This window comes from Neopelma chrysocephalum, unplaced genomic scaffold, assembly GCF_003984885.1.
Source record: "Neopelma chrysocephalum unplaced genomic scaffold, ASM398488v2 Primary Assembly neopelma1_43, whole genome shotgun sequence".
Taxonomy (NCBI): Eukaryota; Metazoa; Chordata; class Aves; order Passeriformes; family Pipridae; genus Neopelma; species Neopelma chrysocephalum.
In genome coordinates, this window is record NW_020897702.1 from 21,322,703 (window position 1) to 21,337,228 (window position 14,526).

The window sequence follows — 14,526 nt, forward strand, 5'->3', positions numbered from 1 at the left end:
CATACCATAAATGTGAACGTTAAAAGCTTTTGTACAGGGAGCTGAGCTTATGAAGACCTATTTTACTCCCCAAGTGAAATGAATGGAAAATACTTCCATATAATTTAAAGGACTTTGGATCAGATGCACAGTTCACAGAAGCCATGCTGGTGTAAAATCCAGTGCCAGTCAGGAGATGACACAACTGGTCAGAAATATAGGAGAAAAATAGTGATTCATGGAATATCTTAAAACATAGTTTATAGACAGCATGATTTAAAAAGCAAAAAGCTACAAAGCGGTAAGAAAGATCTGATTTTTTTTTTTTAACATTAATTTATCCCTACACGGGATACCAATAATTGCTACTGAAATAAAAGGGAAGAAAAAAAAAGAAAGAAAAGGAAGAAGGAGGAAGAAAAGGGAAGAAAAAGAAGGAAGAAAAGGGAAGAAGAAGAAGAAAAAGATGCTGACTGCATTTGATTGGTTTGCTTACAACAGTTTTCAACTTTTCTTAAAAGCAATGTGGTAAAGACATGGCAGAGAGAATAAAGTCTTAACAGAAATTGCAATTAAAGGCAGAGAAACTTCATCTTTAATCTAGAAGGAATAGATGAGGTGTGGACACAGTTCAGGAGCTTTCAGCAAGGCAGCTTCCATGAAGCAGCATCAGCTCTCTTGGCAAGAAATGGAGTGATACTATCTTTCAGAGTCACAAAATGTACACCTGCCCATGCGTGGTAGGGGCGAGAGCTGGCAAAGTTGTAGCAGAAGGGCTATTAGAAACCTCCAGTTCTACTGCTTGAAAACTGATTATAAATACAGATTTTTAGATCAGACAAGTTATTGCAACCTTAAATGGAAACACCTCCTTCTTCCAATTTAGATGATAGAAAAGAGTATCCCAATCTGTTTTCCTTTTCACCTCAGGGTATTGTCCTCTTACCTGAGCCTTGCATCTAATTGTGAAACCAGATTGATATTAATCTAGCTTGAATAAAGTTGGGGAGACTAAAAAAGTTAAAAAATAAGGATTTTGCAGATAAGGGCTCTTTTTCTTTTAGTTTACAGACAATTTCCCTGATCTGCTTATGGTGTGGTTTTATGAACAGCTGCATCAGTTTCCCCAGGGAGGCAGGAAGCAGCAGGGTGGCTGATCCCTAGCAGGAGGGAACATCTCAAGCAGGGTTTGTCATCAGAAACATTGAAACGTGGAACTGTTCCTCTACCGAGGCTGACATTTTCAAACCCAGGAGCCTGAACTTTGGTGAAAACAAACTTATGTTTAAAGGATTCTTGGCAATTGGATTTCCTGCAGATTTCTGCATCCAACAGATGCAAGCATTGATCCAGCTTCACTTGGGCAACGATAAGTACAATGAGACATTTAGCTTCAGAAGCTTATGACAGAGGATGTTGCTGTCTCCTCTGCCTCCATCTGTACTGCTTCCTTTACAGACATAATTGCTAATAAATTAACATTTGTATACTACTTTGAAAATCATGAGCTTAAATATAGGTTTTTATTAGCTCATATCCTGCCAAAATATTTCTTTCATACAAATTACTTTTTGTAATTGAATTATCCTTTGTGACTTTTAAAACTTACAAGTGGTTGGACCTCTGCTATTCATCATTCTTCTCTGCCAGGTAGGAAGGAAACTGGGTCAAGAATTTATTGCAAGAAAGCAGATAAGCATTTTACTTTAGGGTTCTTTTATGTCCATGATTCCAGCGAGTCTAATAATCTTTGCAAATCATTAGCATGTCTTGGCCCAGGATCCATCCTGAAAGTGTATGATCTCACCTCATAAGTTTTTTGTTAGACTCCTAGACTCTCTCAGACATCTTCTTAGTAGTGATATGTCTCATAAATTATTTATTGAAATGACATGCTTAAAAGCATCAAAAAAGACCTTTTCCTTGGCTGTGAAACAGCTAAGAATGGTTATATCTGTTTTTCATAAAACGGGCCCAAAAGGTTAAATGCCTTGTCCAGGATCACACAATAAATTAGTGGTACAGCAGGGCATAATAGAAACTAGTGCTGTTTCCCAGACTCTTGCACCTCAGAAGTAGACATAACTATCTCTTCATCTCAGTATTTATTAGATGGTCCAAAATGAAGATGGTTAACTTGCAATCTGAAACCCATGGCCTTCATCTCTTAAATTCTCTTGTCTTTTGACCTGAGTGGAGATACTGAACTTGGTGCTTTGGGTTTGGGTGTTTTTTTTCATTTTCCAGAAAACACACTTTCCAGAGATAGACAGTCACCTATGACCTCAAATGAAACATTCATAATTCAGAGATACCCACTGAATAAGACTCCTTGTGTTTTTCCAAATGTGCTCTAATGAGTCTCAGTCAAATGATGGAACCTGTTACTGAGTTTTGCATGTGAAAGATTGTGTTTATTGCATCTATTTGAAACAAATAGTAATAATTAACATTTATACAGCACTTTCTGCTTTTTAAGCAGTGCACAAACACTAATTACTCTTGGTTTAGTGTAAGCTAATGTAATCCCACTCTGCTTTACAATCTATTTGCATCTTTTGTTGACTGAGAGCTAGTTCAATTACTTCTAATCTTTGGTCTAGCTAGTCATTCAAGGTATGACTAAGAAGAGCCATTTACATCTTCAATTGCCTTCTCCCCTCCCCAACTCCTTCATTTGCTTTTTCCTTTTCTTCCCAATGTCTTTTTGCTGAATATTCTTAAAGCTGGATTCCTTAGCCTGGTAGCAAAGCTTTTCTTCATCAAAACATGAAAAATGAGCCTTTCCACTCATTTTGTTAAATGATATGAAAACTTGGTCTTATAAGAATGATTTAATAAGTCATTCTGTTTTGCCACAGGAAGTCATGTACGAGATGTTTTCCTATGGCAAACCAAAAGATTTATCACTTAGTCACTAAATTAGTGATCTTAATACCAACAGTGCAGACTTTATTTTCCAGTTTAAACTTGGATAAACAACTTAATCTCTTACCTAGCATTTCATCTATTGAAATATATGAAAAATATTTGGCTTTCAGAAAAACTGGCACAAAATCCAGGAACTCTAGTAAACAGGCTTCTGATGTCCAAACAGGAGCTGGGGTTTGTGTAGTCTCTGCCACTGACTTGCATTATTTGGTCAGGTCACTTCCCTGTTCGACCTGTAACATGGGGGAGATGCAAATGTACCTCTTTGAATGGCTAAATCAGTAAGAAATCACAAACATGCAGCAACACAAATTAATAACTTCACTGTGTGGTGAATGCAACCAAATTTAGACTCCTAGTCCTGAATCAGTCAGCCTAGGGGTCCCCTTGGAATCCATAAGGAGAAGGAGTCGTTTCCAGATAAAAATAATTTATCCATGACTGTAATAATTGTCTAAATTAATTTTTATATGAATTTTTCCCTAGAAATTACTCTTTTTTCTTTATTGATTATAGAAGGAATCAGTTGTGAGTAGTTTGGCTGTAGATGTTTGAAGGACTGATATCCACAGTTAGGTGAGACAAATTTGACTTATCACCCTGCCTGATCATCCTGCCACATAGATGCACAAACCATAAAAACAGAATACAAATTTTACCTTCTGAGTTTTTACCATGTGCTAAAAATGAAAAGTAAATAAAAATAAACCTTGCTATTTTTCTGATACCTTTGGGCAAGTAGAAAAGCAGCAATTTGCAACAATAGAATAAATGTAATGTTATATATTTTCCTCTGAGCTACAGTATCAGTTATTATAACCTTAGTATGCTCCCTCCTTAATGCACCTTGCAGTTGAGCAGCATTTGTGCATCTGTAAGAGCATATTAATTTCTGGTTTGGAAGGTCATAGAATCATAGAATCATTGTAGGGTTTGGATTGGAAGAGACATTCAAGATCATCTAATGGACAGGGACACTTTCCACTGAACTAGGTTGCTCAAAGCCCTACCCAACCTGGCCTTGAACACTTCCACAGATAGGACATCCATAGTTTCTCTGGGAAACCTGTGCCAGTGCTTCACCATTCTCCCAATAAAGAATTTCTTTCTAATATCTAAACTAACCCTGCCCTCTGTCAGTCTGAAGTCATTCCCCCTTGTCCTGTCACTACTTATCCTTGTCAAAAGCCCCTCCGCAGGTCTCTTGTAACCCCTTTAGATATTGGAAAGAGCTCTAAGGTGTCTCCCTTTGTTTCAGAAAAAAAGCAACATTTTCTATTTCTAATTTACTATTTTCATCTCTCTGTTTTTCCTTCATAGGGATTTTACCTAAGAAAAATATCCTTCCTACTGCACAAGCTTGATGTGTCATTGAAAGTTAAGCTCTGGACACAGTAGGGGTTACACTGATTAATCAATCCTTAGCATCTCTCAGTGCACTCTGATTATCTTACATAGAAGTCCTAAAATAAATCAATTCATGGGCCTTTGCAGTCTTTTTTCAGATAACTCCTATTTTAATAACCTCAGTTCGAAGTTTGACCCTTTGGGGGATTTTATCAGAACAGGAAAACAGGTTGGTTTCTCTCCCTCCTGAATGAAAGCCAGGACAGATTACCCAGTACTACAACATCTGTGACAAGAGCAGGGACAATTTTTAGCATGATACTGCAGTAAGACAAGAACAGGTTGGCCTTGTGACCAATCCTGCAGGAGTTTTGTGTGTTAGTTACTTGAATCCAAGAAACTGATTAAGATAGTTGACTTTGCCTGCAGAAGAAGGATGGTAATACTTTTTTCCTTATGCTGTGTGTCCTGCTTGGTTAGGTGACAGCTTCCCTCTGCTGCAGGAAGTTTTCCATCATGCTGTTCTGCAGAGTGTCTGTATGAATAGTGTTAATAAATACGCAGATACAAAATAAATCTGTCCCTAGAAATGGTTTTTGAGCATAGCTGAGCATATTCCTCCAAATTCAGTTGAGCCTATGACATCCCCTGCCATTCGATAGCAGTAGTGAAAGCCAATGCAAGCATAAACTATTATTCTATTGTTTTCACAGCCAAGCCAGCAAAAAGGGGGAGGGGGGAAATTCAGATCTTGCAAGTTTTACGTTACAGGTCTCCTTCAATTCAAGCTGTCACACTGTGAGCTGCTCAGACCCCAGGCTGAATCCGAAGGCTGTAGAACAGGAGATGCTCTGAACTCTGTTTCACACAGGTGGTGCACACCAACGTGATACTTTTACTGAGGGATACAGATACATGGCAAACTTTACTCTTTGAACTTCATCTGCCAACAGTTTTCTCTGTTTTCCTGCAGCTGATTGCGTCAATGTTTTTAGAGGCAGGATTAGAGCCTGTGGTGGTGGCCACAGGGAGAAAAGGCAGACATACTTTCTCTCCTAAAAGAGCCTCCATTCACTTCTCTTCTGTGGGACCAGAAATAGTGCGTAATAGTAAAAAATAAGTTACATCTGAGAGTGGGTTTGAGTTCAAAGGCTTCTTTCTTGTGGAAAAGGCTGAGAGCTCATCAATATCCCCACAAAAGACAAGACTGTAAACAACAGCTTTAAAGGAGACAAGTACTTCTTCACACAACACATAATCACATTGGGGGACTATTCACAGGATGTTGCAAAGGCCGAAAGTATTTAAGAGTCAAATGGGATTAGGCAAACTCTCAGAGGACAGGTTTATGAAGGACTGCGAAACCTGGTGGCCCTGCAAAGAAATTTCTTGAAGCGTATGGAGGGAAAGGGACAACCTTAATCAATAAATCACCATTCACAACTACTTTCTCCTTCTTCTCTTCCAAATTGACTGCATCCAGTCCATACAGAGGTAATAAAGATGGATAGTTTCCTTGTTCAGTATATGGCAAGAAAAGCAGGAATACAGAGATAGTGTATCTACATGTGGCAGTTCACTCACCCAGTTGTGGATTAAAGAGATTGAATGGCACAAAGTGTGCATGGTAATTGTCTTGGGATTCTTGCCACATTTTCATATAGGTCACCATTCTATTACAAAGGTTTCCTGTAGGCCACTGAGAATCAGACACAAAGCTTACCCAAGAATGGGTACAAAGTTTAGCACCCTGAGCAAGCCCTTTACCAACCTTTTCTTACTGTCTAGGAGATGAGACAGTGGCACAGATTGCCAAGGGAAATTGTAGGTGCCCTGCCCCTGGAAGTGTTCAAGGCTGGGTTGGAAAGGGCTTCGAGCAATGTGATCTGGTGGAAGGTGTCCCTGCTCCTTGCAGGGAGTTGAAACTAGAGGATCTTTAATGTCCCTTCCAACACAAAGACACCTTCTTTGTTGTCATAGTATCCATTCTACAGTTCTGTGACTCACTCACTCATGGCTAGGCTTCGTGAACGAAGATTTGGAAGGGCTCTACCCACGTTTGTTACAAGCGCGTTGGTGGCTAAAAAGGCCAATACGAGATAGGCACATCCGGTTGCAAAAGGCACAGCAGAAAGACTCCTTAGATGGTATATTCGGCGAGGCACGATTCTTTCTGCACTGTCTTTTCTCCTCAAGGGTGATCCTGCGTGCTTTCTCGAAAGCATCAGCAACGTTATAGATGGTGTGTCTCCAGGCCTCCAGATTGGAGACCAGAGTAGACCAGTTATGGTGGTCAATATGGCCAAGGCTGAGATGTTGTTTCAGGGAGTCCTTGTATCTTTTCTTCGGGGCTCCTCTCTTGTGGCAGCCAGTGGCAAGTTCACCATAAAGCAAGATCTTAGGGAGGCGGTGGTCCTTCATCCTGGAGACGTGCCCTGCCCAACACAGCTGTGTTCTCAGCAACATGGCCTCAATACTTGTGACTGCTGCTTGTTCAAGAACAGATGTATTGGTCACATAATCTGACCAGTGGATGTTTATCAAATATATTTTGTTGCTTTACCAAAAAAAAAAAAACAAACCCCCATACTCTGTTTTTCTTTTCTGGAAGAAAAAGAAAAGATTCTCCCAAGCAAATTAAGGAAACCTGTGCTGAGGGCTTTCACCTAGGATGCTTGAGACACATTCAAAACTACATCCTGTCTGATTCAGATTAAGGACTTAAAATTTAGCCCTCTGTATCCCAGGTAAGAGCCCAAATTAGCAGATAGTGCATGATAGAGGAAGAATGGGAATGCTTTCAGTGACTACCTGCATTCTGTGTCACCAGTTCTTTCTCACTCTGAGATCTGCTGATAAACAGGCTGATTTCACAGAGGTTTTGGATGTTTGGCACATCATACACATAGTGTATGACATAGTCTGACATAGTAAATCAGGAAAAACTTCCAGGCTGAACCTGAAACAGCCTACATGGTCAGGACTGTCTCTTCTGGCATTTATTATTTAAATACCTTTATGCATTGTCTATTAAATTGAGGTTCTGAAGAAAATCCACTTCATCCAAGAATGGCTAATAGACTCATAATGAAAATTTCAATATAAAACGAAGATTGTTTCAAAAGTAATGTCCATTTTAGGGGAAGATAGAGTAGGGTTCTGATGATTGCAGCTGCAAACTGCCTATACTAGTCAAAAACTATTCTAAAGCTTTGTTAATTTCTGGCTCCAAAATCTTCCCCTAGCACAGGTTAAAGGCTCCAGCCCATGAAAGAAGACTTAGGGGTTTGCAAACCAAAAATAATTGAGATAATTGCATTCCAGCCTCCTTCATGCTTTTCCGCCATACTTCAAGCTCAACCAGTGTTTGAAACTTTCCTGGACCTCCAGCTCCTTGTAGTTTTAGATTTATTCACAAAAAGGTCACAAACCACATCTTTTGGACAGGACATTACCAAGTGCCTAGCAAGTAGAAGAAAGGCTTGGTGGTTAAGACCAGAAAAGGGAGGTTTGGTTTCTTTCTTTGAGCACTGAGTTGAAGCCAAGTAGTATTAATTCAACTGTTCCTTTTCCTCTCTTGTGCCTGCTTCTTTCCAAAGCCTTTGTCAAAAATGTGAGAGGATGTTGTACCTATAGCTTAATTTATTTCCTACAAAGACCTTGTGGGATTTGAACCTCTGTTATAAATCTGAAGCTTAAAGTTCAATAAAAGACACAGGAGTCCTTTATGTTATTTAGAAGAACTTCCCAGAAACATGGTAATGGCACCACACTGTTTAAGTCATGGTTATGTATTTATTAAAATCAGATCATTGCTGACTCTGATCACTGGGCAATACAAACTTGATTTGAATCACACCTGAGTACATGCCTAAGCATTTGCTGAATGCATCGTAACATTCACCACTACATTTATGCCAGCTTTGTGCTTTAGACCAGGTGTGGAATGGGAGGCAATATCACAGATAATTCTGGACAAATGAAAATGATCAAATAAGACTTCCCAGGTTCAACATTTTGTGTAAAAAAGGCCAGGTTTTGTCAAGGTCAGGCTGGATGTGGCTCTGAGCAACATGAACTAGTGGGAGGTGTCCCTGCTTATGGCAGAGGGCTTGGAATTAGATGATCTTTAAGGTCCCTTCCAACACAAGACTTTCTATGACTCTATGAAGTTAGAATATGGAGCCTCGAACAAGGGACTTGCATCCTCATGGAAGTGGGGTGGGACTGTCGCAGTGGACTGCACTCTTTCAAATAAGGTGTAAAATGCCAGGTGATGATCTAACTTGGTGTAGGATATTCATAACCACAGACACAAAGTCATTTGATCATCTGAACTGACAACATCTTTGGTTGCAGCTTAGAATCCTAAGTTTAATTTCCCAAATAACATTGCTGGTCTGGCCCCAGTATCTGTTGGTACCTTCAAGGTTATTATACAGCAAGGTGAAAACCTGTTTCTCTTTTGACTCTGAGTGGGGTTTTCATCATTCACCATGGGATTTCACTGGTCAGACACAACTGCAATTGTACATGCTCCACAGTCCTTCTGACTGAAGGACACTATCCAAACATGAAAGAGAATCTTGTTAATAATACCTGAGGTTCATGCTGCTCTTCTCCAACAAAGATTTCAGATGCACATTGGCCAAGATTTTTTTAATTAAGTATTCTACTTTGCTTATGTGACTTGGTTCTCAAAAAAACCCAGGGCTCAGTATCAGACTCAGCCTGGGAGATCAAGAGTTTGCTCTCAGTTGTGTTGCTGTCTTCTTGTACCACCTTAAGCAATTCAGTTTGACTTCACATGGCTCATCTCTTCCTCTATAAAGGGAAGGAAACAATACTTGTTCACTACTTACCAGCATTAGGTCTTAGTTAATGTTTTGATTTGTGGAGCTTAAAGGAGGGAAAATAAAACTCAGCTACCTCTCAGTATTCTATGGCTTTGCTCATTCTACAAAGGGCAGCAGCAATAAAAAATACAGAAAAATATTGCCCTAAGCGATGAAATGAGAAAACCTAGTTTAAGAAGACAAAACGCAGGCCCTACCAAGGAAGATGATGCTATTTTGGCATAGGGAGTCTTGCAGAGGAAAACAGATCCCTATGGGAAGTCACTTTGCTTCTTCCTGCACAAAGGTGGAGGTGGAATCAACCCACCGGGATTCATGCTCATGTTTTCATGGAGTCAAAATATTTCACTCTTCCAGTTTTCTCATCACCCTGTTACCGTAACTATATGGGAAACATATAAAGCTATCTCTACTATATAAGCCCTCACATTTTGACAGAAAATTGGATGATATGACATGCTGCCTTCCAGAACAGGTGCTGTCTATCACCTTGCTGCTAATCTCTGTGATTAGTGACCTGCAGTGTAAGTCAGCTATAAAAGACCACCTGTCCTTTTTGCTGTAAGCGCCTCCTAGCATATCGCTTTGTGGTGTCACACTCTCTTGTCTGGTTTTTGATTGATGCAAGTTTGTCTTTTGAGCAGTGACTCAGAAAATAAATCATCCCCCTTGCCATTCATTGAGTGCGATTCTGCAGCACAAAGACGGTGTGGTTAATCAAAGCTCCAAAGAGCAACAAAAAGCAACAGAACTGAGAATAAGGAGGATAGATATAAAGGATAAAACATCATAAAAAGGATTATTTGGGAGCCAACCAAAGCAAAAGCAGAACACAAAGAGCTGCAAATAAGCATTGCGTTTGCTGCACTACCACACTAGAACTAGAAAGCTGATTTCTTTGTTCCACTCCTTGACATATATGCAAGGATGTGAGAAGAGTCCCACATCTCTGAAAAATATAACTTTTTCAAGTAGTCTGATTTTATATGTCTTTACATGTGAGTAACCCTTTCTGGAGTCAGTGGGATTTTTCTGAGTAGAATAAGTAAAGCTTGAAGGATGTTTTTGTTGTGAACTGTACCCCAGATGAGCTTGTGGTCCTGCTGGGATTGCATACACAGAGGGTTAACAAAAATAAGAATGGCTATTGCCATTAACTGGCCTTAAAAAAAAAAAATGGAAAAAAGTGAAATTGGCAGACAGCAGGAATGATGAAAGAATCAAAAAGAGACAGAAACACTGTGTTATAGGACAAGAAAGCCCTTTCCAAACAGAAATGGTTCAGAGCAGGAGGGTTTTGTGCTTCTATGGAGGGAAAAGGAGCACAGGGATCGAAAGAAACATTATTAGAAGCCTTAGGTTTTTTTACATCCAGTCCAGCAAGTTTATGGAAGCTTTTAAAATTATGAGGAGCAATCATGAGCTAAAGACGGAAAGAAACTGGTAGTTGAGTATGTAACTGAGACGGGTGTGATTCTTTGTATTCGCCGTGGGCCAGAGAAGTCAGGAAAAATGTGAGGTGTTGGTGGCACAGATGAAATTGTAGCAGAAGTGAAATCTAGACACAAGAAGTAGCAGATAAAAAATAATAATCTATCACAGAAACATTATGAGGCAAATTCCCTGACAACACAACTCCATTGAAAGTAAGGTATCTAAACCATCTGGGAATTGGGCCATAAAACTCAGGTGACAAGAACTCCATGGAGAAGTGCTGGAAACTTACTTAAGTCAGTTAAATGCAACAGTTCCTTCTTTAAAAAAAATTTAAAAAAAACCCCACTTCATTATGTTTTGGGGAGGTGACCTTTCTACTTGGAAAGTCAAGCCAAGTGGTGAGGGAGAGAGAAATAAAAAGTTGAGAAGAGCTAAATTTATAAAGATATGAATGAATTGGGAATAGAAACACTGTTACAAAGGAATGTACATGTGGATGGTGCAAACTTTCGGGGCTATTTTTGATGAACTGTAGGAGGAATTTCAGTTTTTCAGCACCTTTTTTACAAAAAGAAAACTCTTCATCTGGTGGGAATTCAGTCAATTTCCTCATGGTTTTTTGTCATTTCCTAAGTTGCAAGGTTACTAATGGTAATTACAGACCCTATTTGTACCTTGTGGCTCTAACTGTGCAGAAAGGATATCTTGGCACACGTGCCTCTCCCGGTAGAGGGGTTTTAAATGACTAACCCTCAGTAGGAATCACTACCATGCTCAGAAACAGATAGAAGCCACCTTTCCTCATTTCTTTCTTGTAGAGTAACTGCTTCTTGCTCACATTTTGCTATCTCCATCCCCCATGACAATAAACCACAATTTCAGTGTTCATTATAACAGCTGTTACTACAGGGCTGTTGTGAAGGAGCCTGTTTTAAGGTGTTTTATTCAAAAGTATAACAAACCTGGTCCTTCTCAGGATTTCACACAAAAAAAGATGCTATAAAGCAGACAAACTGATTCAATAACAAGTGCAAAAAAGTCAAAATTTTTCAAGCCAAAAAGGGCTTCTTTTTTTTTTTTAAGAGAAGAAAACAGTGCACTGAAAAGCAATCAGATGCTCTATTTCTTTTAGCTCTCTTCAGTGTGAAAGCACCAATATGTTTGATTCAATGCAAAAAAAGATCTACCGATATTTGGTAGATCTCTTGCATGCTACTGCTGGTCCTTAGCACAACAAAATTTCCTTCGCTATGGCTTCTGCATTCAGGCCTTCCTTTTTGTATATTTGGTCTGCAAAACATTTGGTGTGTGTCAGTTTGGCCAGTGAGTAATCCCATTTGCATTCACTCTGTTGAATTTACATGACTGATTTTAAGTCAGTGAGTTCAGTGGGTTTAAAAACATATTAAATAAAAAACATATTAAAAATATATTAAAATATAATCCAAGTGGTGCTCAAATCTCTGGGAATGATTTAAGTAAAGTTCAGTTATAAGACACTCCTTTTCCCTTTATCCTCCCGTCAGCGTTTGATAATTTATATGCATTTTGCTGACAAATAGAAAGTGTGAACTTGATCTGCCACCATCGGTGGAATAAACTGTAAGAGAATGAAGTGCATTTTTTTAAATATATAGTAGTGTCTTAGTTTTCAGGAAAGAATCCCACAGGAACTGTACAAGGTATTGGAATTGGGGTCTATCATTGCAAAGTTCATTTTGGAGGTTAAAGGGACTAAAACCCAGTTAGCAGTTTTAGTAAAATCAGAATTGCAGAAATAGGAGTGTGTCATGGTTTATTCCTATGAGAGTTCCAAGAGTGTAATCTTCCTTTGCTTTGCCCAGCTGCAGGTGTATCTCACAACCTTCCTGCAGCTCATGTTCCTTCCCATAATCTCTCTTCAACTCCAGTATTTGTTTACTTTTGCTTGTGTCAGACACTTTGGCAAGTAAGGAATTACTAATAAGATGTTGTCTTCAGGCTTCAGCATTAGTATTATGATTTGTAGGTTTTCAGAACCTGTGTCAAGAGTCTTCTATTGTTCAAACACTCATATTTTGAAACCCACAAATGCCACATTACACCACATTCCTTTAAACCAACCTGCAAAGCTCACAGCACATCCATCCTCAGCTACTGCATCATAGCTGTGTGAGGGCAGGTGTAGATTAGATATTAGAAAGAAATTCTTTGCTGCAAGGGTGGTGAGGCACTGCCACAGATTGTTTAGAGAAGATGTGGCTGCCCCATCCCTGGAAGTGTTCAAGGCCAGGTTGAATGGGACTTGGAGCAACCTGGTCTAGTGGAAGGTGTCCCTGCCCGTGTCAGGGGTGGCTGGAGCTAGATGATCTTGAAGGGTCCTGCCAACCCAAACCCTTCTAGGATTCTATGATCCTCTGAAATCCGGGGCACAACATCTGTACCAAGGCTGGGGTCTGAATCATGGAAGAGTAAGATTTCATTAGTACATTCGGGGTTTAGACTTCCAAGAGAGAAATTACACCAGAATGTGATTCAGTCCTTGCCATACATTTCTATATGTATTTCCTATGAAAAAGACCAATAACTGATAGGTGCTTTCTTAACCTCTTCCTTTATGTTTTTAAATGCTGCTGGTAAAGAAAATTTCCTTGGGTGGCATTTAGAGACTCGACTTCTGTTCCTTAGCAGTCAGGAGGACTCAGTTCCTGAGAAGCTCAGCCCATAATTACAGATTTTCAATGTTTGGTTTGTGGGTTTTATAATTTTTTTTCCTCATAAACCCATTTAGATATTAAAAAACATATTTTACTGTCTCGATGCAAGTCATTGACTTTTTTTCCGTTGCATTTAATAAACTTGAAGTGAAAATACCATTTATTAATTATTTTGACAAATGTACTTTTAACATGTTTTATTTCTGTTATCTGTTTTCTCTGTGTGCAGATATGTATGCTTGCATAACATTGCATATATACATTAGTTTTCCAACAGGCATAAATTCCAGGCCATGTTGTTACATGAAGCAGAGCACTATCATTTATTTACTCTTTCTCAGCTCTGCTTAAGTTCTAATATATTTCCAGCTGAGTAAAGATGAGCCCTCTGAATAGGAAGACGTTTTTGTCCAATTTCCATCTGTATCTCAGCCCTTCATTCTTCTTTTCTCCCTCCCCCTTCCCACTTGCCTTCTTACACTGTCTCAGTCTTTTGTTCATCCTTTCTAACCTCACAATCTAACAAAACACTTTTAAAACCACAGGACAGCATTTTTCCAAAGTCCTCTGGATGCCCAAATAGAGACATTTCAACATTACCTGATTTCCAAGAGATTAGGTGACTGATGAATACATGCCTCCTGGAGGTGTCTGAATCACTTCCCATGGAAAAAAGACACAGAATATCACAATCAGTTTCAAATTCCCAAGTGCATTCCCAGTTCAGACAGATACAGGTTGCTGCGTGTATGTGTCCTGTTAGCAGTGGTAATTATTAAATGAGTCACACATAATTGAGACTTTCTTTTTATTGGTAATTGTTCTAAGAGGGTTTTCCTGTGATCCATTGAGTAACATCTCTTTTCTTCGATGCAAGAATGTATAAAGAAGGCAAATTAGCTATCAAGTGCCCAAAGGCATGAATTTCTTTTATTCTCTCTTTCAGATTATTCCAATCTGACCATCACATAGACGTCATTTTTTTAATGTTGAATACTCAGATAAGGGTGCCATGGATGTAAAAGAGAGGAAACCATATCGATCTCTGACTCGGCGCCGTGACACTGAGCGTCGCTACACGAGCTCTTCAGCTGAGAGTGAGGACAGCAAGGTACCCCAGAAGTCCTACAGCTCCAGCGAGACCCTGAAGGCTTATGATCAAGATTCCAGGTTGACCTACAGCAATCGGGTCAAAGACATGGTGCACCAGGAGGCCGATGAATTCTGCCGAGCAGGTGGGTACTTTTCAGCAGATGGATCTGTAAGCAGTGTGAGTGAAT

The 14,526-nt window shown here is 39.4% G+C and overlaps 1 protein-coding gene across 9 annotated transcripts in view; it reads left to right on the forward strand.

The window, feature by feature from the left end:
- Positions 1-14,526, forward strand: part of TENM4 (teneurin transmembrane protein 4) — a 603,970-nt gene that overhangs the window by 233,751 nt on the left and 355,693 nt on the right. For all 9 annotated transcript variants that reach the window (XM_027677557.1, XM_027677560.1, XM_027677561.1 and 6 more), the window contains one exon: positions 14,193-14,481. In XM_027677557.1, the coding sequence (XP_027533358.1) occupies positions 14,259-14,481 (223 nt within the window). In that variant the 5' untranslated portion in view covers positions 14,193-14,258. The remainder of the gene's footprint in view (positions 1-14,192; positions 14,482-14,526) is intronic.